Raw genomic sequence first — 25,763 nt, forward strand, 5'->3', positions numbered from 1 at the left:
GAGTTTTTTCGACTCTCACTGGTTTTTTAATTACACTCTGGCTGGCCTGAAATGAACACCATTTCCCATCATGCAGTAATAACAGTCAATTAAATTGACTTCCCGCATGTGTTATTTAAAGGTCAAGCAAGGGGTTGGAGGTTTCACCTGTCCAACAGAATTTTCTTCCTCACTTATCATTTCTTTTTGTTTGTCTCCCACAGTTTGCGCATACTGTAGGAGAAAGTACAGTATACTCCACTGCAGCAGTTTTGAGGGTTAAATGTGTTTGTTAAAGGGCACCTCAAAAGTAGTAATGACCCAGATATATTTTACTGGTCAAGGAATTAAACTGTAAGTTGTCTAAAATGAGCAAGAGTTTTTGTACTGTGTACAATTGCGGTTTTGTTTGAGTGTGAATATGAAAGGGGTTCTTCAAGGGTTCAACTGTAGTCTTTGGTTTAAAAACCCTGTCAGGATACGGTAATGCTACAATTGTTGGGCATCCAGAAAAATCAGCTTGGTATTAAGAAAGGATAAACAGAAGAACCCAAGCAGATTCCATCAAGCTTTGTTTTCAAAGTTGTGGTGAAATGACATATTTTCGAGCTAGACCTCTCAGACTGGTATTCCGGGAAAGGCTCTCAGATGGGGAACACAAGAGACACACGTCTGTGAGTGTGTGATTGTGTTTGTCTGTATTTGCAACTTTATAGAGCTTTGTGTGCTTTTTAGTGTGTGTGTGTGTGTGTGTGTGTGTGTGTGTGTGTGTTAAAGTGTCTGCTAGAGCCTGTTTGCTTAGATTTACTGTGATTATGTGTGTGTCCGTGCACATGTGTGAACATATGAGGCATGAGCTGTGAGTCACGGCTTGTTCTGCCGGCTGGAAAGTCAGACAGGATGCTGGATAAAATAGGAACCAGAGGCTTAATGTGGTGAAAGATGGCTTACGAAAGAAAAACACAGTTTATTTCATAATTCACCTGGTGGGCTAAAATCTATATATGAACAGTACATGGACATCAGTAGATCAGTGCAAGTTTGTACAAATGATTTTGCGGCAGGTATAACGTTGAAATAAACCATGGAACGTTCTCTTCTGGAGAAACATGTTACAGTACTGGAAGAACATAAAGGTTAGAGAGAGTTGAATGGCACTTTTTTTTGCATTTATTCAGCCATGTCTGTAAAACCCTAAACCCTTGACAAATGACTTGTTTTCAGAGGTCTTGAGTTTCTCACGCTAAAAGTGCTGGACAATCTGAAAGAAATAAGGCAGAAAGGATATGATATGGCGGTCTATGTAGCTGTGGCCTCTCTGTGGTCATCCTGCATGGTCATCCCACCCACTGTCCATTTGTCATCCGAGGTTAGCCAAGATATAGTCCCTTTTCACTGACATCATGAATAGGGGAAGCTCTATCGGGCCGTGTTTTGAGGGAAAAAATGTCTGTCATACACAATTGTTCTATATATATATATATATATATATATATATATATATATATATATATATATATATATATATATATATTTCATTTCCCAATATGGTGTCATTCCACTCGCCATTTTTTATACCAGTTAGAGTTGGAAATGTTGATTAATTTGTCATGAAACCAAGGCTTTTGTTACTCTAGCCCACTTGTGGCATTTTACTTTTTTTAAAAGGCAAAACAACAAATGTATGTACCGGGCAAATATTTTCCAAAAAAAGTGTCCCACTTCTCACCCTTTTACCACTCTTGTGCCGCCGTCTTTATGTGTTTTCTACTTTTCACAGTCTCTACTTTTTCTCCCTCCCACATGTTTTCGTACAGGTCAGGTGTCTGGGAACCACAACACCACCTTCATCTCCAGCGGGCAGGTGATGAACTTTAGCGGGGATGTCATCGTCGTCTATGTCAGCCAGACGTCTCTTGGCAGTGACGGGGCGGGGCAGGACGACGCGTTCGGGAGACCTGTCCAGGAAGAGGCCAATGAGACGGCCCCATTTTTCCAAAGCAGCCTGAGGTCACAAAGGGACTCCATTTGCCAAAGCACCTTACAAGATGATACACTGCTTGTCCAGGGAGTGATGGAGGAGCGGCCGCTGGGAAAGTGAAAAGTGACCAATGGCTGTTTATTACATACTTTTTTGATCCCCAAGGGGAAATATATTTTTTTTACTCTGTTGTTTTCACACATTACACACACCGGGCCCAAAATACACACACTCACAAACAACACATAGACACGCATTAATAGAGAGATGTCAGAGCGAGGTGGCTGCCCCATGGACAGGCGCCCAGAGCAGCTGGGGGTGTGGTGCCTTGCTCCAGGGCAAGCCAAGTCCCCATGGACCCCTACAGTACAGTACAGTACAGTGATCATCTCCAAAACCATCAGTTTGACAATGCAAAAATGACCTCTGATCATTTCTGTTGGTTACTTCACCTTATATATCTTAGCTCCCAATTATATTACAAAAATACCTAAATAAATAAATTAAAAAAAAACACAATTTGTCTACCATACCAGCTTTCTGTACAAACACAAGGAAAGGGAGGCTTTTAATTAACAGAGCAAGATCTGAGAGCAACCTTTTGGCATGTGAAGCTATCTATCTATCTATGCCTTCATCATTTGTTTGGAATGTAATCTTCTATAACTTCTCCATTTTAACACATTAGTCAATGAATCTTGCCTCAGGCATCTCTAAAGTGCCCTTTTTCATTTTCCATTGGAAGGCTGCATGTTTTTTCAAATGGAAATTCCCTTCATTTCAGACAATGATGGGGATTTTGTTGGGAATTGGATGTGGAATGAGAGTTCAGACTGGAAGAACGTCATGTTTTTATTGTTGGAAATTACAGCTGGGTCTTGATATAAAGGAGTTAGTACATTTTTCATTTCCCACCTTCCATCATTGACTAGCCCAGGTTAAAGTCTGTACCTTCCTGCTTTTTAACAGTTCTAAATTTGACATTTGGGGGAATTCAAGACTTTCCTTGCATAACACAATATCCACCATGTGGAAATAATTGTGTTTGGTCTTACAAAATCATGCCATGGAAGTAAATATTTTTACGGTAGAAAATTCAATCTACAAGCTACATTAAGATCTGGCATTTCACTGAGTGAATGTTCCTTTTTCATGGTTTGCAGGGTTTAACAAAAGCTAATTTACAGTAAAGAGACACATCCTGTTTTGGTATAATGATGTATGCTTTATCCCATATGTAGACTTTTTGTATCTCTTCTAATTGCACCACAAGTGCAGTGTGTGTCTTAAGAAAAAATGCTATGCATTTGATAAGCTATTTTATTACTGGTTTGTTTTGTTTCATAATGTTTTAATGTGCAAGCCTTAATGAAGAAAAGTAAAATGTCAGCCTGTTTATATTTTAATTCATTTTACAAAGTAGATTGTTTGTTATTTTCAGAAGATGAATATGTGATCATTGTTTGTAAAATTTGTAAAACAAGATTGAACATTCTCCTTGTGTGTCCTCTCATTTGATTTGAGGTGTGGATGTGGAGCCATGAACAGCAGGCAAAACACACTGTAGGAGTTGTAAGGGACTGTTCAGTTACAACCTCAACATATGTATGCAGCCTTACAATAATCATGTACATATCAATCAAACCTATTGCAATGAATGACCGAAAGAATATTTTGATTGAAATTAAATATGTTTTGCATCTAATCCCTTTAGGGATGGCTGCTATCCTACATTCTGTGGTTTCTCTCTGTCAACTTTCCTATTCTGGGTTCGACAAATTACAATGAACGAGTCATTTATCTCCTCAAGATAATCTATAATCTTCGTGAAAGAAGCAATGCTAATTACACATGTGGCAAGGCCTCTCTGTCTTTGTCCCTGTGTTGACAGGCAGCCTTTCATCAGGCCTGTGGATGGTGAGCAGCTGTGAGGGGAAACGTAGCTAGCAGTCAGACCGGCTAGCGTCACAGAGAGACCACATGAGAGAAGCTGGCAGAACTCATTTAGGCCTGGTTTAGGTCAGGAGTGTGTGTGTGTGTGTGTGTGTGTGTGTGTGTGTGTGTGTGTGTGTGTGTGTGTGTGTGTGTGTGTGTGTGTGTGTGTGTGTGTGTGTGCGTGCGTGCGTGCGTGTGTGTGTGCGTGTGTGTGCGTGTGCGTGCGTGCGTGCATCTTGTCTGTTTATTTAATGGTAGTTTGTAAAAACAGGAAGTTATGACTAGCTTTCACATGGTTTACATGAGACCTGGCTACCCGGCCAACACAGAACCTGACTGTAGATTTGAATTATTTCGGCTTTTTTTTGATAATATGTGGGATGTCCTAAACTTCTTCATGTTGCTACAGTCCGCCCCCTAGTGGTAACTGTTTGTTAGGATGACAAAAAGAGAAGACCTCTTAAGTTAATATGTAAATTAAATACAATTTAATACAAATGTTATAAGCAGGTCCTACATTGGCTTTGGGGTGGATGTTGCTCAGGAGGCAGAGCGGGTTGTCCTTTAATCAAAAGTTGACAGTTTGATCCTGCCTCCTCCTGTCTACATGTGACAAACCCAAGTTCGAGTTGCTTCCGATGGGCAGGCCAATGCCTTGCATGGCAGCTTCACCACCATCAATGTATGAATGTGTGTGTGAATAGGTGAATGAGAGGCAAATTGTAAAATACTTTGTCCAGTAAAGTAGAAAGGTGCTATATGAATGCAGTCCATTTACTAGACATACTGTAGTCTGTGGTTTCATACTAATACAAACATAATGCCCATTTACCACAACACATACACTTTTTAAATGCTAATGAAATAAAAGAAATAGAGCCCCCTGAAGAAAAGGGGGGGGGGGGGCACTCTCAAGTAATGCTCCGGTTCAGTGTTCACACTCAAGCCTTTACAAGCATCAAATAAACTGCCATGGTCACCCCAATCAGCAATTAGGATAACAGCCTCACATACAGCCAGGTGATAACTTAGATCTTCCTGTGGAAAGCACCAGAAAATCCACAGTGGTGAAATGCTGAAATTACAGTCGGCTCACCTGTGGATCCAGGTTTTCAATTTCACCTGCAGTGACTCTTCAGCATAGACACTTCGATAAGATTGGTGTTATTTCCCAAAAGGTAATTTTTCATTCAGCAGATGCCATTTCTAGTTACTTCACAGATAAAACAATTTGCATGCAGGATATGTGAGGAGCTTAAAAAGGTCAAATCAAACTACCAAAATCTATATAAAGTAATTTTACTTAGGAACACCTGGATCATAACCTTAAAATGAAAAAAAAATTGAAAGATTGTTAATCATTTTTTACGTGTAATACAGTACTATTCTTTGTGTTATAACTTCTTCTACTCAAGTAAAAGATCTGAATATTTCCTGATATCTTTTACTGACTCACACCAATAATACTTTTTCTTTATATTTTTACTTGTTTTTCGGCAGAATACAGAGGGGAGAAAAAGAAAAAATACATGTGACATCACAACAATCTTCTGTGTCAAGCAATATATATCTGTAACTAAATACACAAACAGTTCTCTGTTACTTTTTGAAATGTAACAGTACTTCATGTGATTGCTCACCATTAGCCCAATTAGACACTCTGGCAAATTGATTAGTTACATTGACAGACTTTTAACAGAGTGGGGTTTGTATGAAATCATGACATCCCAATGCACTCTCAACTACATAAAGGGCAAATAAGTATGCTGTATGCACTTTTTATTTCTCATTTCTCCATCATCCTTTCTTTCACATCTCTGGACCTGAGTCTTGAGATAACATCGGTGAAATAAGGAGCCACTTTTAGGAGGTACAATTTTGTGTCACCAACTACAGAAATGCAAGCAGTCAGGTAAGAAACATCTCATGTAGGATATCATCATGTAAGCCAAAAAATATATTCACAAGTCACTTTTATTTTCCTGATTTGGGTAATTGGGCTTCAGGTCAGTTCAGACAGACACTGAAATGGCAAGTGAAGTTGCCAGGTCAGCTCAACGCCTGTGACTTTTAACTTCGTTTTATACAATGACTGTTGTTTTTTGGCATTTACTGTTTTGCCTTATAGGTGGTAAACCTCGCCCACCTTGTTTATTTGTTTATTTAGTTACTGTAAGTTTAAATAAACAGGTCACATAAACAATAATTTATTTCCCTTCACTTTTCTTTTTTGTTTTTTATTCTGTTGACAGTAAAAATAGGATTTCCTTCTAATGCTTTGTGTCAAGCATATTAATATTTCTCTCATCATTTATCCCTTCTTGCCTCATTCCTCAGGTCTCTGTTTATCCCCAAGTGGTCTTCAGATGTGCGTCTAGAAGGGAAGACAGCTATAATAACGGGGGCTAATGTTGGAATCGGCAAAGAGACAGCGAAAGACTTGGCCGGCAGAGGCAAGCAAACAGAACTGCACATTTAAAGACAAATGAGTACCAATGATGACTTATAGGCTCTGTATTATTCTTTATTGCTGTGTGACTCAGAGTGTCTGTGTAAAAAAATGTTTTTAAAGCTTAGCAAGCTCATACAAGAATAACAAATATAATGAGGTGGCTCAAGTATTAAATTAAACAAATAAGAAATTAAATAATGCTTACAAGCATATAAACCAATACTGGTTTTAAGAAAATCATATGACCAGAACAGAGAACTGGAACTACTAATGCCTGCCACACTATATATTGATATATGAACACTGAGACAAAGATACATGTTTAAAAGTAAACAAAACCACCTCACTTGGTTCAAATTTCAACATGAATGTACATGTAAGCACACAGTCACCATTAAGAGGTATTAATCTCCTTAGGTGCACAGGTGATTTTGGCATGCAGAGACATGGTAAAAGGAGAGCAAGCTGTTTGTGACATCATGAGGGAGGTGGAGGGAGCCAAGGTAGTCGCCAGGCAACTGGATCTAGCTGACACCAAATCGATCTGCCAGTTTGCTGAGAATATCTACAACAGTGAGTAGTATGCACACACATACACTACAGAATACAGCATACATGTCATTTTTTTTTTGAAGATTATTTTTTGGCCATTTTTAGGCCTTTATTGACAGGACAGCTGAAGAAATGAAAGGGGAGAGAGAAGGGGGAATGACATGCAGCAAAGGGCCGCAGGTCGGAGTCGGACCCGGGCCCGCTTAATCGAGGTGTAAACCTCTATATATGAGCGGCCACTCTACCAACTGAGCTATCCGGGCGCCCTACAGCATACATTTTACAAAAGGTATTGCAGGTAACATATGTTGTGTTTTCCAGCTGAGAAGACTCTTCACTACCTGATCAACAATGCAGGGGTGGCTATGTGCCCTTATGAAACCACTGTGGATGGATATGAGATGCAGTTTGGAGTCAATCACTTAGGTATGAGATTAAAATATAGAGGAAATACACTTTTATTACTAATTAAACTTTGTGTTACGTTAATGGTGGGGATGTTTGTTGAATTCTGAGGGCCTCTCATTTATTAAAATAAATCTACTTTAATTGGTATGGGCCCCTGCCAGTATCAGTATAGCAAATGATCAACTAGCTCTCTAGTCTTTGTTCTTATCACTGATTGGATGAACAGTGAGTCAATCTCTAAAGCCTTTGTGAATTTCTTTTTTCATCCCATTTTTCTATTTCCTTCCATCTTATTTTCTCTTGCTCCAAACTGCTTGTCTTTCTCTTTTCTTCCACCCACTGTCTCCCTCTCCAGGTCATTTCTTCCTGACCTTTCTGTTACTGGACTTGCTGAAGCACTCAGCCCCATCCCGGGTCATTAACTTGTCCTCTGTAGCTCACAACATGGGCAAGATCCAGTTTGACGACCTGAGCGGTGAGAACAACTACTACCCTGTCAAGGCCTACGCACAGAGCAAGCTGGCCAACGTTCTGTTTACCAGAGAGCTGGCCAAAAGGACTGAGGGTAGGGTGTGTGTTTGTGGAAGAGAAAGCAACATTATGCGCCATGTATGTTTGTCTTATGTCTCTTTCTGTGCCTCTCTGTCTCTTTCCCTGTGCGTAAAAAATGGATCCGCCATTGCCATTGTGAAAGTCTCATGCCTCAACCACAACCGCTCTGGGCAAGATACAGAGCAAGGAGAGACTTGTTTGTAAAAAACACATCATTGCTCCACTGATCACACTTTGTGTCTCTCATTATTAATCTAATCATTTCTACAGAGATGATATGAATGAAAAATGACTCTTGGAAATGTCTTATCATGATATAACAAATGATTTGATGACTTTATTCATAAAGCTAGAGTTAATATACCCAGATTCTGATATTGAGCTGATCATTACATCCATGCACCATGTAATTTGTATTTGGCTAATATTAGGTTGTTGTCAAGGGTTTTCTCCATTTCAGTTTGACCAAAGCGCTACCGAGGTATAGGAAAGTAGTGAAGATTTTGGGAAGTTGGCATCCACATCAACCCATTTGAACCTTAATGCATCCCTTTGCCTACAGCTCTAGGTGTGATGGCCTACTCTGTGGACCCCGGCACTGTAAACACTGAAATAACAAGGCACCTCAGGCGTCCTCTTGTGGGCATACTCAAGATGTTCAGTTCTTTGCTCAAGACCCCGGCAGAGGGAGCCTACACCACCATCTACTGCACCGTCACTCCTGAGAACCAGCTGCTCACTGGAGGATACTATAAGTCAGTCTGAACTGCTATTGCACTGTACATGCGGCAATACTCAAGATCAATCAATTCAAAATAACCAAATCAAGCCACTTAACAAGCCTTAAGAAGTAAAAAGCTGACAGGCAGCATTAAAACACACACATTTAAAAAACCAGATGCCATTGTTTCTTTACAGGTGCATAATGTTTGAAATTGTAGTTGTCATTAACATATTTAGTCACAAGTCACAACATTAATAGTATAGAGAGCCGAAGTCACGCTCTTCTACTTCCGGTCCATGGGGCCTATCTTTCGAAAAAACATGAACGGGAGTGAACGGGGAGAGGCAAATTATTTTTTGATCCCGTTTGAATTGAGCCATGGATTACACATATGATGTTCGTCAATTTAAAAGATAATTTTTCAACCGAAGAATCTTAGGATTTGTCGGTCAGCAGGACACTTCAGAGAACTACACCACCAGAAAGCCTTTATAAGGTGGCATATGCAAAAGTATGTCAATCAGCTACATGACAGCTATGTCTAAAAGCGATCACAGCTACTAAAAGGCCATACACTGAATGTACAAAATGTACACTTCTCATGAGACATGAGTTTAATTGAATCCATGTGGAAACCATCATTCATCATTGATTTCACCCTAATTCGGTATTATTTCTATATTAAAACTTTAACAAAACTAAAATGTTGCATGTACAAAAGAGGTCATTACATGCCTTTTCTTTCCATTCCCTGCAGGGACTGTGCCAGTGCAGAGAGCTCCAGGGCTGGTCAGGATGATGGCACCGCCTTAAAGCTGTGGGCTGTGAGCTGCCAACTGCTCGGCATCTGCTGGATATAAACCTATATTTACCTATCCTATATGATGTGAAGCACTATACATGAACACATACAGTGATAGACTTGGTACTACAAATATGATGCTGATGCTAGATTTACTCAATGCTCAACATGTAGGTGTTGGACAAGAAATGTGTAAGTAGCCAAGCTAAACAGGAAGATACTAATACAAGCCTAAACTACTTAAACTACTAGGTTACGATTTCCGCTCCGAGCGCCCTTCTAGTTGTAATAGGAGTGTAATAGTGTTAGATTGGTTATGCGGGCTGAGATGCTAATAGGTTGGAGAAATAAATGTTGATAGCTGCTGATAATCAAAAAATATCACTGATACTTCAAACTGCCAATTGTTCTTGGGTGTTTTGTTTGGCTCTAAGTTATCAGTATGTCATGTTATGTGAGCTTCAGGATGGTGATGTCATGTATGTACTTGCAGTAGGATGTAACAAATGTCCACCATTGTATGTGCACATAAATGTGCTATTGAGCGATGAAATGTTTGCAAAACCTCCTGTGTTGTCATAATTGCCATCATGGAGTTTGATTAATTTTAGTTTAATTTAATTGATTTAATCTAATTTATTAGGTTTTATTGTAGTTATTGACATAAAGTATTTGTACCGTTCAGCAGGTAAGAGAGCACAACTTAAAATTATGGAAGAATCAAATATGCTGAAGAAAACAATATTTAAAATTTCATAAAAAGGAAAATAATGAAATCAGAATGTGTTGAGGGAGTGGCTCAGCTGGTTCACGTTAGTGAAATGCCTGACAGAAGACTATGAAACTACGGGCAATGACTTATTGTTGCGGCCATGCTTCCACCTCCTGCTCCTGTGTGCTCGTCTACTGCTGGCAGTTTTCGCTGTCCAAAGATCTGCTGCAAGCCCAGCAAGAAGACTGCTGATGTCTTTCATAGTCATGGTAAAGAATGAGCATAAAAAATATAAAAATGCCATAGTGTAGTATGCTATTAAAAAGTCAAGCTATAGTATTCCATAAGGATTTCAAAATATAGTACATCATAAACATGTCATAGTATAGTATGCCAAAAAAATGTCATACAATTGCCACAAAAAGTCTTTAAGATCATAGGCATGTAACAAAAACGTAATAAAAAGTCATAGTATCATACGTAATAAAAATGTTATGAAAAATCAGAATAACAAAGTCATAGTTTAGTACAGTCATACAATTGTCGTAGAATAGTACGTCACAAAAAGTCATAAAAGGTCATAGTATTCATTCATTCAAACCTTTATTTAACCAGGATAAAAAACTCCTTGAGATTACAAATCTCTTTTACAAGAGTGTCCTGGCAAGTGACAGCAGTGTGGTTTCAAATAAATACTGTGTGATAAAAAAGAAAATCATAAAAAGTCATGGAATAGTATGCCATGTAGCATGCCACAAAAAGTCATAAAATAGTTTGTCCAAAAAAGTCATAGTATATGTTGAAAAAAGTTATAAAAAGTCATAGTATAGTGTGTCAAAAAAATCATAAAAAAGTCATAATATAGTATGTCGAAAAAGTCATAGAATAGTGTGTCAAAAAAAGTCATAGTATACTATGTTGAAAAACTCATAAAAAGTCATAGTATATCATAGTGTGTCGAAGGTTGCTGGGTGGTGTCCCACTCCCCTCACTCCTGGACATTTACCAAACCCGCCTCACCGGGAAAGCAACCAGCATTGTGGGTGACCTCAGCTACCCCTCACACAGCCTCTTCAGCCTCCTGCCATCTGGGAGAAGGTACCGGAGCATCCGAGCCTATTCCACCAGACTGACAAACAGCGTCATTCTCCAAGCTGTCAGGAAGCTCAACACCCTCCCCTCTCTCCCTCCCCTCTGCCCCCAAGAACTCTGGACTCTGACCCCTCTCCTCCCCATCAGGATCAGCAACGGCCACTCTATAAAAAAGAAGATACTCAGGAACTTTTGTTTTTTTTATTGCACATTTCAATATCTTTATCTTTAGTATTCCTGTACTGTTTGATTTAGCATTCACATTTGCACTATTTATAATGTATTACTGTATTGTACATATTACTCATCTTTTAATTTCATGTTACTTATCTTTCTATATATTATTTGTACATATTACTTTTCTTTTTTTTATTTTATATATTGTATATATACTTATTGCACCATATTTTCAATTGCTCTGTATGTCTGTTACATATTGCAGAATTGACAATAAAGTTGACTTGACTTGAATTGAAAAAAGTCATAAAAACAGTCATAGTATAGAATGTTGAAAAAAAGTCATAGCATAATATGTCAGAAAAAAACCCATAAAAAAATCATAGTATAGTTTGTCGAAAAAACATCATGAAAAAGTCATAGTATAGTACAGTATGTCGAACATAGTCATAAAAAAGTCATAGTACAGTATGTCGAAAATAGCAAAGCAACCAGCATTGTGGGTGACCTCAGCTACCCCTCACACAGCCTCTTCAGCCTCCTGCCGTCTGGGAGAAGGTATCGGAGCATCCGAGCCTGTTCCACCAGACTAGAATAGTATGTTGAAAAAAATCATAAAAAAGTCATAGTATAGTATGTCGAAAAATATCATAAAAAGTCACAGTATAGTATGTTGAAAAAAGTCAAAGGTATGTCGAAAAAAGTCATAAAAAAGTCATAGTATAGTATGTCGAAAACGATCATAAAAAAGTCACAGTATAGTATGTCGAAGGTCACAGTGAATGGTCAACAATAAGCTGCCCTGGAACTAATTATAAAATGCTTATTTATACTTATTTATTTGTTTATACCTGCAAATGTCTCCCTTCCTTTAGTGTCTTTGTTAAATGTGGTGATTGTATTGTTATGATTGTTTATATGTTTCTGTGTTTTATGTTTCTGTGACTGTAAATTGTGTTCTCTTGATGAGATTTGTTTTGGTTGGTTATAATCAATAAAAAAGATAGTCACAGTGTTGTATGTCGAAAAAGTCTAAGTATAGTATGTCGAAAAAAAGTCAAGAAAAAGTCATAGTATAGTGTGTCAAAAAGACTCATAGTATAGTATTTCGAGAAAAGTCATAGTATAGTATGTAGAAAAAAGTTTTGAAAAAGTCATAATATAGTATGTCGAAAAAAGTCATGGTGTAGTATATCAAAAAAACGTCTTGAAAAAGTCATACTATAATATGTTGGAAATAGTCATACAAAAGTCCTGGTATAATATGTCAAAAAAAGTCCTAGTATAGTATGTAAAAAAAAAAGTAATTAAAAAGTCCTAGGATACTATGTCCAAAAAAGTCCTAGTATAATATGTCGAAAAATGTCTTGAAAAAGTCCTAGTATAGTATGTAGAAAAAAGTCATAGTATAGTATGTAGAAAACAGTCTTGAAAAAGTCATAGTATAGTATGTAGAAAACAGTCTTGAAAAAGTCATAGTATAGTATGTCGAAAAAAGTCATAGTAGAGTATGTCGAAAACGGTCATAGTATAGTATGTCGAAAAAAGTCTTGAAAAAGTCATACTATAGTATGTTGACAATAGTCATACAAAAGTCATAGTATAATATGTCGAAAAAAGTCATAGTATAGTATGGCGAAAAAAGTCATAGTATAGTATGGCGAAAAAAGTCATAGTATAGAATGTCGAAAAAAGTCTTGAAAAAGTCATACTATAGTATGTTGACAATAGTCATACAAAAGTCATAGTATAATATGTCAAAAAAAAGTCATAAAAAAGTCATAGTATAGTATGTCGAAAAAGATCATAAAAAGTCACAGTATAGTATGTTGAAAACAGTCAAAGTAAGGTATGTCGAAAAAAATCAAAAAGTCACAGTATAGTATGTTGAAAGTCACAGTGAATGGTCAACAATAAGCTGCACTGGAACTAATTGTTGTTTGTTTGTTTATACCTGCAAATGTCTCCCTCCCTGTGTGTTTTTGTTAAATGTGGTGATTGTATTGTTATGATTGTTTATATGTTTCTGTGTTTTATGTTTCTGTGACTGTAAATTGTGTTCTCTCTGTAAGATTTGTTTTGGTTGTTTATAATCAATAAAAAAGATAGTTTGAACAAAAAAAGAAAGAAAAAAGTCAGTGTTGTATGTCAAAAAAAAGTCATAGTATAGTATGTAGAAAAAAGTCTTGAAAAAGTCATAGTGTAGTATGTCGAAAAAAGTCAAGGTATAGTATGTCGAAAAAAGTCTTGAAAAAGTCATACTATAGAATGTCAGAAATAGTCATAGTATAGTATGTCAAAAACAGTCATAGAATAGTATGTCGAAAAAAGTATTGAAAAAGTCATAGTGTAGTATGTTGAAAAAAGTCATACTATAGTATGTCGAAAATAGTCATACAAAAGTCATAGTATAATACGTCGAAAAAAGTCATAGTATAGTATGTCGAAAAACGTCATAGTATAGTATGTTGAAAAAAATCTTAAACAAGTCATAGTATAGTATGTCGAAAATAGTCATAAAAAAGTCATAGTGAAGTTTGTCGAAAAAAGTCACAGTATAGTATGTTGAAAACAGTCATAGAATAGTATGTCGAAAAAGTATTGAAAAAGTCATAGTATAGTATGTTGAAAACAGTCATAGTATAGTCTTGAAAAAAGTCTGGAAAAAGTCTTGAAAAAGTCATACTATAGTATGTCGAAAATAGTCATACAAAAGTCATAGTATAATATGTCGAAAAAAGTCATAGTATAGTATGTCGAAAACAGTCATAGAATAGTATGTCAAAAAAAGTATTGAAAAAGTCATAGTATAGTATGTCAAAAAAATCATTAAGAAGTCATAGTATAGTATGTCGAAAACAGTCATAGTATAGTATGTCGAAAAAAGTATTGAAAAAGTCATAGTATAGTATGTCAAAAAAAGTCATAGTAGTGTATGTGGAAAACAGTCATAGTATAGTATGTTGAAAACAGTCATAGAATAGTATGTCGGAAATAGTTATACAAAAGTCATAATATAGAATGTCGAAAAAAGACACAGTATAGTATGTTGAAAAGTCATAGAATAGTATGTCGGAAATAGTTATACAAAAGTCATAATATAGAATGTCGAAAAAAGACATAGTATAGTATGTTGAAATGTCATAGTATAGTATGTCGAAAAAAATCATAGTATATGTCCAAAAAAGTCTTGAAAAAGTCATACTATAGTATGTCGAAAATAGTCATACAAAAGTCATAGTATAATATGTCGAAAAAATTCAAAGTATAGTAAGTCGAAAAAGGTCAAAGTATAGTGTGAAAAAGTACTGAGCACTTGATCGAATCAAACTCCCAACCTACAACTCCCCAAAAAGTTTTCTAGCTACTGAGCTAACAAACAAGTCATGCTATTGCATGTCGAAAAAGTCCATAAAAAATTCATTGTATAGTATGTCGAAAAAAATCATAAACCAGTCATCGTATAGTATGTCCAAAAAATTCATCGTATAGTATGTTGAAAAAAGTCTTGAATAAGTCATAGTATAATATGTTGAAAAAAGTGATAGTATAGTATGTCGAAAAAAGTCATAGTAGTGTATGTGGAAAACAGTCATAGTATAGTATGTCGAAAAAAGTCTTGATAAAGTCATAGTATAGTATGTCGAAAAAAGTCATAAAAAAGTCATAGTATAGTATGCTGAAAATAGTCATACAAAAGTCATAGTATAGTATGTCAAAAAAGTCATGTTATAGTATGTCGAAGAAAGTCTTAGTAGTGTATGTGGAAAACAGTCATAGTATAGTATGTCGAAAAAAGTCTTGATAAAGTCATAGTATAGTATGTCAAAAAAATCATTAAAAAGTCATAGTATAGTATGCTGAAAATAGTCATACAAAAGTCATAGTATAGTATGTCAAAAAAGTCATAGTAGTTTCCTCTGGACATTTGACTTAAAGTTGTTTTCACAGTTGACTGGATTCAAACTCCTAACTTAAGAGACACAGACAAGTCTTCTAACAGACTGAGCTAAAGCACAAGTCATAGTATTGTTTGTTGGAAAAAAGTTATAAAAATCATAGTATAGTATGTCCAAAATAGTCATAAAAAGTTCTAAAAAATAAAAAAGGCATAGTATAGTATACTAAGACACCCCAACAAGTCTTCTAACAGACTGAGCTGTAAAAAGTCATAGTATAGAGTGTGTCGAAAAGTGTCATAGTATAGTGTGACTTTTCTCTGGACGTGACAAAACAAATTGCTCTTGATGGGAATGAAACTCCCAACCTAAGATACCCCAACCAGTCTTCTAACAAACTAAGCTTAAAAACAATACACAGTATTATCTGTCGAAAAATGTCATTAAAAAGGCATGGTACAGCATGTCGAAAAAAAGTCATAAAATAGGCATAGCAAAGTCTGTGAAAAAAGTCATATTATAGTGTCACTTTCCTCTGGACATGTGACTTAAAAAATAATTAGCATTTGATGGGAATCAAACCCCCAAACTAAGACACCCCAACCAGTCTTCTAAAAGGCTGAATTAAAGAACAAATCATAGTATAGTATGTTGAAAAAAGTCATAGTATAGTATATCAAAAAAGTGTTAGTATTGCATGTCAACAAAAAAATAAAAAAGTCATAGTATAGTATGTCGAAAAAAAAGTCATAGTAGACTATGTCAAAAACAATCATATACTCTAGTATGTTTAAAAAGGCATGGAAATGTCATAGAATAGTATATCGACAAAAGTCATGAAAAAGTCATAGTATAGTATGATGAAAATATTTATTAAAAAGTCATAGCATAGTGTGTCAAAAAAGTCGTAGTATGACTTTGGCACCTGATGGGAATCAAACTCCCAACCTAAAACACCCCAATCAGTCTTCTAACTGACAGAGCTAAAGAACACATCATACTATTATATGTCACAAAAAGTCATAAAAAAGGCATAGTATAGTATGTTGTAAAAGTCTTAGTATATTATGTCGAAGAAAGTCATAAAAAGTCATAGTATAGTATGTCGAAAAAAAGTCATATAAAAGTCATAGTATAGTTTCACTTTCCTCTGAACATGTGACTCAAAAAAGAATTAAGGTCTGAAGGGAATCAATCTCTCAACCTTAGACAACCAGTCTTCTAAGAGACTGAGCTAAAGAACAAGTCATAGTATAGTATGTCGAAAATAGTCACAGTATAGTATGTTGAAAGAATCATAAAAATGTCATAGTATAGTATGTCGAAAAAAGTCATAAAAAAGTCATAGTATATACTATGTCGAAAAAAGTAATAAAAACTCATTTTTATAGTATGTCGAAAAATAGTCATATTATAGTACGTTATAATATGTCATATATTCATAAAAATGATAATGTCGTATGTCATGCAGTCATAAAAAGTAATACTAAACCATGCCATAAAAAATGTCATAAGAAAGTCATAATATGTCGCAAAAAAGCCATAAAAGTATAGTATTTGATACAAAAAAGTTGTATAGTATGCCATATAAATATTCATGCAAAGTTATAGTATATTATATCCTATAAATAGTCATAAAATTATAATATATTATGCCAAATAAATCATAAATCATAAAAGGTTAATAGTATAGTATGACAGAAAATGTCATTAAAAAGTCATAGTATAGTATAGTACAAAGTAGGCTACTTAAAAAAGTCTTTGTAAGGGCCTTAATAGGTCCTTTCGGACATTGAGGATCTTATCATGATAAAAGCATGCAGCAGGTGAATGCATAATAAATTCCTACTAATGCTAGTGGACCTCTTCTTCTAGTAGGTCATTCGATCTCGTCGAACTCAATTCTTTTGACAGAATAGATTTCCTTCCACTCTCTTGGGTCAAGTCAGCCAGTAATTTGAGTCTCTCCGGCATCTTGCGAATCAATTATGCGTCAGCTCGCTCTTAGTCTTACTGTCATGACAAATTGGGCGGGGTGGGGAGAGAATAACAAGCACGACATGATTTGACGAGCTGTTGGAAGGACTGAAGGAGGTAAATTCATTTCTTACTGAAGTGGCTCACTGGTCGTGAGGTGGGAATCTTTTGGTCTTGAGGAAGAATGTACTGCAGGTAGGAAAAATACACAACCGTAATAAAACGGCAAAGGTTAGGTTGGTGGCATAATAGGAATGTTTTAAAGAATTTTAAAGAGATTACATTAGACCGTGACAGCGAATTGGGCAGATTAGACCTGTGTAAAATGTATAATTATCGTCGATTTTGAACGTATTTTTTTGCTTGGTAATTGTTTATTGTTTTTTGCTCCTGTGAATCTGTGTCTTTGTGACTAAAGATTTTCTTTCAGTCATACAGGAAAAAAGCCAGGTATTTTCATATAATAGCCTAATCATAATTACTGAACATAGATACAGATCCCATGTTGTGTTGCTGTGTACAGGATACAGCAAACATAAATAAACATACTGCTTAAATGTAACAAAAAGTCCACATTTTAGTAAAAGAGTCAGTTTAATCGTCAATTTATGGATCATGTTAAGCATGCTTGATTTTCCTGTTAACATATTTCCTAATGTCTACACTTTTGTGGAAAATTCCACTAAGGATCACGTTTCTGACTAGACGAAGTAAACGGGGAATGGACACGTATAGATACAAATGACAGTTATTATGAATGGAACTATTTTCATTTATTGTTTGTATCTTCTGTGATTGTTGTGTGTTGTTCAGGAGTGTTTGCTGTAACCGATGGTCATCTGTGGAGAGGTTAGATGGGAAAACAGTCATCATCACAGGAGCCAACACTGGTATTGGAAAAGAAACGGCCAGGGACCTGGCAAGAAGAGGTAATGTTCAGGCTGGTCTGTCCAGCTGTGTGTCTCTCTACATCTGTCTCAGTCATAGAATATATATATGAATATAAAACATTCTAGGGCTCAGTCTATTTCTGGCTCACTCGCATTAATGTGTACCTGCATCTTTGCATTTCTGTCATTTTTACTTGACTTTCAAACTTTGACCTACACATTCCCTGGAATTAAGCACCACTAATGCTTTGGGTGGTTTAAAGCTATAAAGTGTGATCTTTGTCCTCAGACCTCCACAGAATCAGGTTTAATCCTATTAGTTTGCTTATTCAATGTGGCTATGCTGTATTATGTTTTGGTGGGACTATCAGGCTGTAACAAGTGATTTTATAGCCTCAGCATAACTTAACCTCTTACATATTCCAAGACCAAAATAAAAGGCAGACGGAAAAGAGATTACCAAAATGAGCATCTTCCTAAACACTTCACCAATCCAAGTGAAAGACAAATGGCAGTGATGGAAGACAGGCGATGCATTAAGAGGACAGAGGGAGCATTGTGAGAATCTGCCCACCGCCCCCCTTAGCCAGACAGGCAACAAAGAGAGATTTGAGGGTACACGCACACACACACATGCAAAATAATGTGAAAAGTGGTTCTGCATACGTGGTTCCGTTTTTTCATTTGTTTGCACTTGAAGGCTCAGCATGGTATCTTCCTCCTCTTTTTTTATGTGTGAGTGCATGTGTGTGTTTTATTTCTGTAAATAAAAGGGCAACCAGGACTCTTATTTTCATCCAGTAATGAATTTTACAGTAACAGATAAAATGAATATAAATACAGAACAATGTGAGAAATCAAAAGTAACAAAAGAAAGACAGGACGAAAATAATCAATACTGCCTGAGGGAAATAATAATCTTGTGGTCCTTGCTGCTGGAGAGTTCCCTGTCACATTTCTGTATTACCTTTCAGTAAATGGGATTATGTAGTGACATGATGGCAACATGATTAGATTTGGGAGGATTCATAACAGAAGGTTGTTCCTTGGGGCACTGCATCACAACCAACTGAATCTCAATATTTTGAATCATTTATGTGTTTAGTTATAAAAATTCATTTACCATGTTTACAAAGTGAAATTTGCATATTATTGAATCAAAATATACAGAATATGATCAGGTTTGACTTAAGTAATTATGTACATGTTGTCATTTGCATACGGACATCATTTATGCATGCATAAGACTGTGTAATCATCTGCTGGATGATCTTTAACTTAACTCAGTATAACCTTCCATTCTCATTGTTTGTTTACTTTTTATTTAATTGAGTGAACTTGGCCAGGGAAATGTGGGAACAATTGGGTTTTCCCACATGGGAACAGCAGGGAACAAGGACACTGTGATGGGATACAGACGCTACGCTCCAACTGATTAATGGCTCTCCTCTTCCTTAATTGGTGGGCATAGCAGTTATTTGTGTGTGTGTGTGTGTGTGTGTTATTGTCTCTCTATTTGTTATTCTTTGTGTGGGCATGCATGCATGTTTGTGTGTTTCTCCGTGGGTGAGAGAGAGTGTGTGTGTGTGTGTGTGTGTGTGTGTCCTCAAAGCCAAGCCTCTTTTCTGGACTCATTAAGGAAAATGCATCATAATTTGCGTCAGAGGCGAATGAGAATGACACAGTTGAGAGGGTCTTGTGTTCATGTGAGTGGAGCAGCTGGCTAAATCAGATGCTGAGTAAAAGGTTAGAGAACATAAGAGGGTAGTCAAAAGTACACTGAGAGATGTATGTACTTCCTCCTTGATTGACATAAGTAGCTTTGTGTGCCTGAAAATGAGCAAAGCTTTAGTAGTTTGGGAACTTTAAAGGTTTCAAACCTCTTGTGTGTAGAATATTTGCCTTAATATATCACTGTCAAGTTTATATTTAGCCATTAGTATAACACAGTATAATACCTAGGAGCAAGTTAAAGTTTCACTTGAGCTGTGTTTCTCCAGACTTTGGAAGGAAGAAAGTAATGTGGAATGGGGGAGAACATGGCATTATTATCATAAGTTGTGACCTTTGGCCCTTGTTTTTCAGGTGCTCGCATCGTCATGGCATGCAGAGACCTGGAGAGGGCAGAGGAAGCCCGGACGGACATTTTGGAAGACACGGGAAATGAGAATGTGGTCATCAGGAAACTGGATCTCTCTGACACCAAGTCCATCCGAGTGTTTGCTGAACTCATCAACAAAGGTAGGAAAAGTAACCATTACTATCTTCATCGATGGAACAGTTTTTGGTTCGATCCCCTGGCCCCTCCTGTCCACTTCTCTGTGAGCAAGACACTTGAGTGACTCAAAATGTCTCCTGATTGTTGGGCCATTGCTTTGCACAGCAGTTCTGCCACCACATGATATGTGTGTGCGTGGGTTAATGAGAGGCAAACTCTAAACGCACTATATAAATCCAGTCCACTTACCAAACAACAACTGTATTTAGGCCATTTATCTAACATATGGTACTTCTGGGAAATTATTACTAACTCTTCCTTTGTTCCTCTTCCTCTGTTTCTGTGTTTGTGTGGGATGTTCTTTTCAGAGGAGAAACAAGTGAATATCCTGATAAACAACGCAGGCGTCATGATGTGTCCCTACTCCAACACTGCTGACGGGTTTGAAATGCAGTTAGGCGTTAATCATTTGGGTAAGTCATACTGGAAGTTGTAGTCTCTACCTGGATTTTAAATGTCATGTTAACGTACATTTTTTAAGAATGTGTCAATCAGGCATAACATGCAGTGAAGTGATTATGTTGGCTGTGATGTTTATCCGTAAGATAAATAAAAGAGAGACCGCTCAGTCTTGGTAATTGTTGTAACATAAACAGTTGGAAGTCTTGTCTTTGAGTGATTTAATAATATCATTACATAGTGACAGAAGGCATTTTCCTACTAAGGAAGGTAACAATGTTGAATTCATATATGGTGGTATTATCAAGTTACATGTACAACCAACATGTCATTCAGGAAAATGGACTAGAGTTACTGTTTTCTTTAAGCTATCAGTATTCTCCCAGTATTGAAGCAAGGCTTCCTTCCAAATTATATTTTCCTCGCTGGTATTTTTATCACAGGCTGACAGAGAGAACAGGCTGTGCTCGAACATGGTCACCCACACACCTGCGCTAACACATGCGCAGACACACAGTCACACACATGCAAACACATTTAAATATATACCTATACATTCACAAACATCCTTTACATGTACTTTAAAGAATGACAAACTCTGGTTAGATCAAGAGTAAAACAGGAAATAGAGAACAATAGTAAGGAAAGCAAAAATACTCGTAAGTGTCCTTCACAGAGTTCACATGTGAATGCTTAAGGCAGTAGCATTGTGTAAGTGGACCCCGAACAGAAATCAGTTTTTGCAAATAGTTCCCAGTGTTTAATCAGTTGTTGATAACATAACACTTTCCTGGGATTATTTAAACTTTCTAAAATGCTACACATGGTGATTTTGATCTTATTTTCAACGACATAGTAAGAGCTACTGTATGTTGACTATGAAAAACAACCACTTGTGACTCCAGCATTCCATGGAATCACAAGGACATCACATAAAAATCACTTCAGTGTTATTGATAAAGAATATTGCCACAATTTAAAAGATGTGTGTATAGGGCACTTTACAGGAGCTCTCCGTTCAGCACCTCTTCAACAGCTCCAACTTTCTCTTTCTCAGCCCTTTTTAATGACATAGTAAGTTATGTAGGCTGTTTTATGAGTTGCTTTTCCAAATGTATGTTTTTGGCTGGCAGTATGACACCTTCAAATTTGAGTGGATAATGACAAGAATATGTGTTTGGCTGTTAAAGTTTTTTAAAATACCATCACAGTGTGGTGTAGTGATGTTTGTTTGAGTAGTGTGAGACAATAGCCTGAAAGTGTGTGTCTCATGACTTTCCTCAGGTCACTTCCTGTTGACTTACCTGCTGCTGGACCTCATCAAGCGTTCAGCTCCTTCCCGTATTGTCGTTGTGGCATCAGTGGCCCACACCTGGACCGGCCTTCAACTGGATGACATCAACAGTGAAAGGAGTTACGATACCATGAAGGCCTATGGGCAGAGCAAGTTGGCTAACGTCCTCTTTGCACGCTTCCTTGCCAAACGGTTACAAGGTGAGGTGAGACGGTGCATGCCATAATCACACAAGATACTTTGCAGTTGTTGCTGAGAAAGGTGAATCAGAAAAGGCAGCACTGTATTCAGTTTTACATAAGAACAGGCTGACTGACTTGTAAACAAGTCCAGGCTTACCATTACTTTCACACTGGATAGCTTGTGCGAGTGTTTGTTCTAATTTAATTGTCTCATTCTGAGGAAGTGGAGCAATTACATATGAATCAGATTTTAATTGGAAATTAGCCATTTTGTTGACTCAATCCTTTGGTCTTTATTTTTCTTACAGGCCATGTCCATTAGGATTTTAAGTCAAAAACAAACAGAAGATAACATTAAAGAGAACGAACAAATTGAAAATAAAATGCAAGTACTATGGTTAATATGGCTATTCTGTTTTTTTCACGTTAGTGATACAGCTACTGTTTGAAAAAGAAGCATATTTTGCAGAGAAATATGTGTAAATTGTATGTAAAATCGGAGCAGAGTATGCAAATGTTAATAATCTGGGCATGCTTGTTTGCATTTGTTGACATAAATACACAGTATGTGTGGGTGACTGTGTAGGTGCCTGTATACGTGTTTCAGGTACAGGGGTGAGTGTGTTCTCTCTGCACCCGGGGGTGGTGCAGTCTGACCTGTGGAGGCATCAGCACCAGTGTATCCAGTTGGCAGTGAAGATCTTCAGGATTTTCACCAAGACAACACTGGAGGGAGCACAGACCACCATCTACTGTGCTGTGGAGTCAGGCCTGGAAAGCCAGAGTGGAGGGTACTTCAGGTATACACAGTATTTCAGCCAACCTACAATTTGTTATAAGAGTTTTCAGAGTGCAGCTGCTCAGTATTACTACCTGCTGACTTTATAGCTGACGGTTTTTATTTTTATACAAACATTTACAGAAATGCAGCACACTGTGTGTAATTGTCATTCTCTGTCCCTGACAGTGACTGCGCTCCTGCAAGGTGTTCGAGGGCGGCTTCTGATGATGACTTGGCCCAAAAACTATGGGAAATCAGCTGCAACATGCTTGGCATCTCCTGGCAGTCAACAGTGGCAAATTAACTGTGCAGTGAAGGATATTGTATGCTATATATCATCTTTTAAACAGCACTTTTACACACTTCTATAAAGGCATTAATGTTACTCCAACTGTACAGATGTAGTTTATGACTCAAAGTACATTACAGTCCAAAAGTCATTACAAAGAGTTTGTTTATTTTGTAAAATATCAAAATGAATCCGGCGTTTTAGTCAAATTGTATTTATCAAACAAGATTGCATGATGTAATTTACTATACTTTTACTAGCCCATGTGGGCATTCTTCGTTTAATCAGTTTTGTATCTTGAGTGCAGTTGCTGTTCTATTTTATATTGCATAGCTTGTAAAGACGTTAGCCAGCATGGTCTTGCTTTGAATGAAAATGAGCTGCTTTGTGAAAGTCTCTCTTACATGTCCCTTACAAACTTTGAATTCCAGTGTGGCTGTAGTTTTCGGCACTGATGAGAACAATTTGGCTCTAAATACTGAAATACTGTATGGCAGCGCACACATACAGTTTTGTGGTTGATAGTTAAAGCACTTACAGTTGATAATAATATGAAGTGGGTCCTTTTCTGCTTTTTTAGCACTTAAAGTATTATAATATAGGCTACATTTTTTAATAAAATTTGCGGCATTAAGTAAATAAATGAATACAATTAAAATGATTCCTTTTTTCACTGAAATATGTAATTGAATAGCCTTACTGTATATCGTGCCATCTACCGTTTCAGATAGCAGTTAGCTGAGGAAGGAAAAACGTACAATTCTGTTAATGTAACAAAATGTACACAATGTTAAAATCAAACCTTTTAGACTGGCAGACATATTGCAAAGTTATGCTTGTTTGTGACTTTTATGTAAAAGTTACTGTGTACATGAGTTCTTCTGAGTGTGTTTAGTTAATGGTAACATTTTCCAAGCTGTTAGGTTGACCTTTTCAGTTGCAGTAATGTGACACTCGGATCAATTTAGCCTTTGAGAGCTAAAAGAGATTAGTTTGGTGTATTCATAATGAGAGAATTGAGGGTCTTAAAGTCTTAGCCATGCCACCCAAACAGATGACTGAATGTCGATGTGACTACTCACAGTCGATATGTAAAAAGTAATGTTGGAATCCTGCTGCCTATAGCAAAGTACTGTTTAGTATTATTCACTATTTTGCTAATTGATTGAGGTCCCAATAATGGATGGAAAAGTGTATATAATGCAGTGTATGCATAGTATTACTGTAAGTGTGGGACTTGTTACATCGTAGAATCAGTAAATTGTGGCACAAAGACCAAGAGAAAATGCCACAATTCCTTTTAGAAACAGTATCTTAATCTAAATCACATGATGATTTAAAACTAAAGGAATGTGGCATGAGCAATTAGGAGTGGCTATGAGCAGTCTAGGACCAACTTCCCTGAGAGAGCAATGTGTGAATTCAAGATGATGATGTATTCAAGATGTGTATATATATATATATATATATATATATATATATATATATATATATATATATATATACAGTATGTATCAGCTATCCTGTTTCCAGAAAACTTCCAGAAACTCTATTTTGAGATTAGTACTTACTTTATTCTCATGAACTGACAGTAAAATATTATTATTATTATTATTATTATTATTATTATTATTGCTTCACTGCATTGAATTACATAGCTAACCAAATACAAAATATGAATATTTCATTAATACTCCCCCTGTATCAGTACTGATCACACAGCTGCCCTGCTGTGACACAAACATTCACATGTTTTCATGTGTAAGAACAAAAAGAGCGAACATGGTATCATATAATTAAATTATTACATTTAATAAATTATAAAGAATACACAGACAACTGCACAGTAAATATGATGGTGTAGGCTGCTGTTTACATTCAATAGAAACAAACTGTTTATATTTTAGAAGTAGTAGTTTTGTATATTCATAGTGTATTCTAGTCTATTTGTATATTGTGTATTCTAGATATATATATCTTATATTTACAGAGTATGCTAAGGTTTTTCTTGTATTCTGTATTGAGCTATTTTGATTATTATTATTATTATTATTTGATTATTTGTTGTGTTTATTTTTTTATGACTGGTCTAGTTCATTTTTCTGTTTTGTGAAGAACTCTGTAACTTGGATTTTGAAAACTATAAATAAAGATTATTATTATCATTATGATTATTATCATTATCATTATGATTATGATGATTATTATTTTCTATTGATAGATATTTTCCCTGCTGTCTATCTATACAATATGTGGGAAAAGAAAAAAGGAGGTAAACATGAATATTCAAGTAGTTCAGTATTAAAAAATAAGTCAGCTCTCGGGTTCTTTTCTATTTCGCAAGAGTTGGATGGTTGGAACAAACCCGGATATCCTTTTTTTTTTTAAGCGAGTAAAAACATCCTCGC

The 25,763-nt window shown here is 36.3% G+C and overlaps 3 protein-coding genes across 3 annotated transcripts in view; all 3 read left to right on the forward strand.

Moving 5' to 3' along the window:
- Positions 1 to 3,455, forward strand: part of tnfrsf11a (tumor necrosis factor receptor superfamily, member 11a, NFKB activator) — a 13,977-nt gene extending 10,522 nt beyond the window's left edge. Inside the window, exon 10 of the mRNA XM_078280443.1 lies at positions 1,797 to 3,455. Coding sequence (XP_078136569.1) covers positions 1,797 to 2,080 — 284 coding nt within the window. The 3' untranslated portion in view covers positions 2,081 to 3,455. The remainder of the gene's footprint in view (positions 1 to 1,796) is intronic.
- Positions 3,456 to 5,793: 2,338 nt separating this feature from the next.
- On the forward strand, positions 5,794 to 9,929 carry LOC144537032 (retinol dehydrogenase 12). The gene is made up of 7 exons (XM_078280444.1): positions 5,794 to 5,807; positions 6,233 to 6,348; positions 6,765 to 6,920; positions 7,221 to 7,325; positions 7,663 to 7,872; positions 8,422 to 8,614; positions 9,341 to 9,929. The coding sequence occupies exons 1-7, from the start codon at positions 5,794 to 5,796 to the stop codon at positions 9,441 to 9,443; spliced, it is 897 nt and encodes a 298-aa protein (XP_078136570.1). The 3' UTR covers positions 9,444 to 9,929.
- Positions 9,930 to 17,352: 7,423 nt separating this feature from the next.
- Positions 17,353 to 24,502, forward strand: LOC144537071 (retinol dehydrogenase 12). Its single transcript, XM_078280491.1, has 7 exons — positions 17,353 to 17,437; positions 18,056 to 18,171; positions 20,218 to 20,373; positions 20,719 to 20,823; positions 22,094 to 22,303; positions 22,893 to 23,085; positions 23,253 to 24,502. Exons 1-7 carry the CDS (start codon positions 17,427 to 17,429, stop codon positions 23,368 to 23,370), a joined length of 909 nt encoding a protein of 302 aa, XP_078136617.1. The 5' UTR covers positions 17,353 to 17,426; the 3' UTR covers positions 23,371 to 24,502.
- Positions 24,503 to 25,763: the final 1,261 nt, after the last annotated feature.

This window comes from Sander vitreus, chromosome 22 (genome assembly GCF_031162955.1).
Source record: "Sander vitreus isolate 19-12246 chromosome 22, sanVit1, whole genome shotgun sequence".
Taxonomy (NCBI): Eukaryota; Metazoa; Chordata; class Actinopteri; order Perciformes; family Percidae; genus Sander; species Sander vitreus.

Excerpts from the sequence above, each read along its gene's own strand:
- LOC144537071 (XM_078280491.1), top strand. Across the intron at positions 20,374-20,718 it reads TGCTGAACTCATCAACAAAG|AGGAGAAACAAGTGAATATC; the intron begins GTAGGAAAAGTA and ends TGTTCTTTTCAG. Across the intron at positions 23,086-23,252 it reads CAGAGTGGAGGGTACTTCAG|TGACTGCGCTCCTGCAAGGT; the intron begins GTATACACAGTA and ends TGTCCCTGACAG.
- LOC144537032 (XM_078280444.1), top strand. Across the intron at positions 7,326-7,662 it reads GTTTGGAGTCAATCACTTAG|GTCATTTCTTCCTGACCTTT; the intron begins GTATGAGATTAA and ends CTCCCTCTCCAG. Across the intron at positions 7,873-8,421 it reads GCTGGCCAAAAGGACTGAGG|CTCTAGGTGTGATGGCCTAC; the intron begins GTAGGGTGTGTG and ends CTTTGCCTACAG.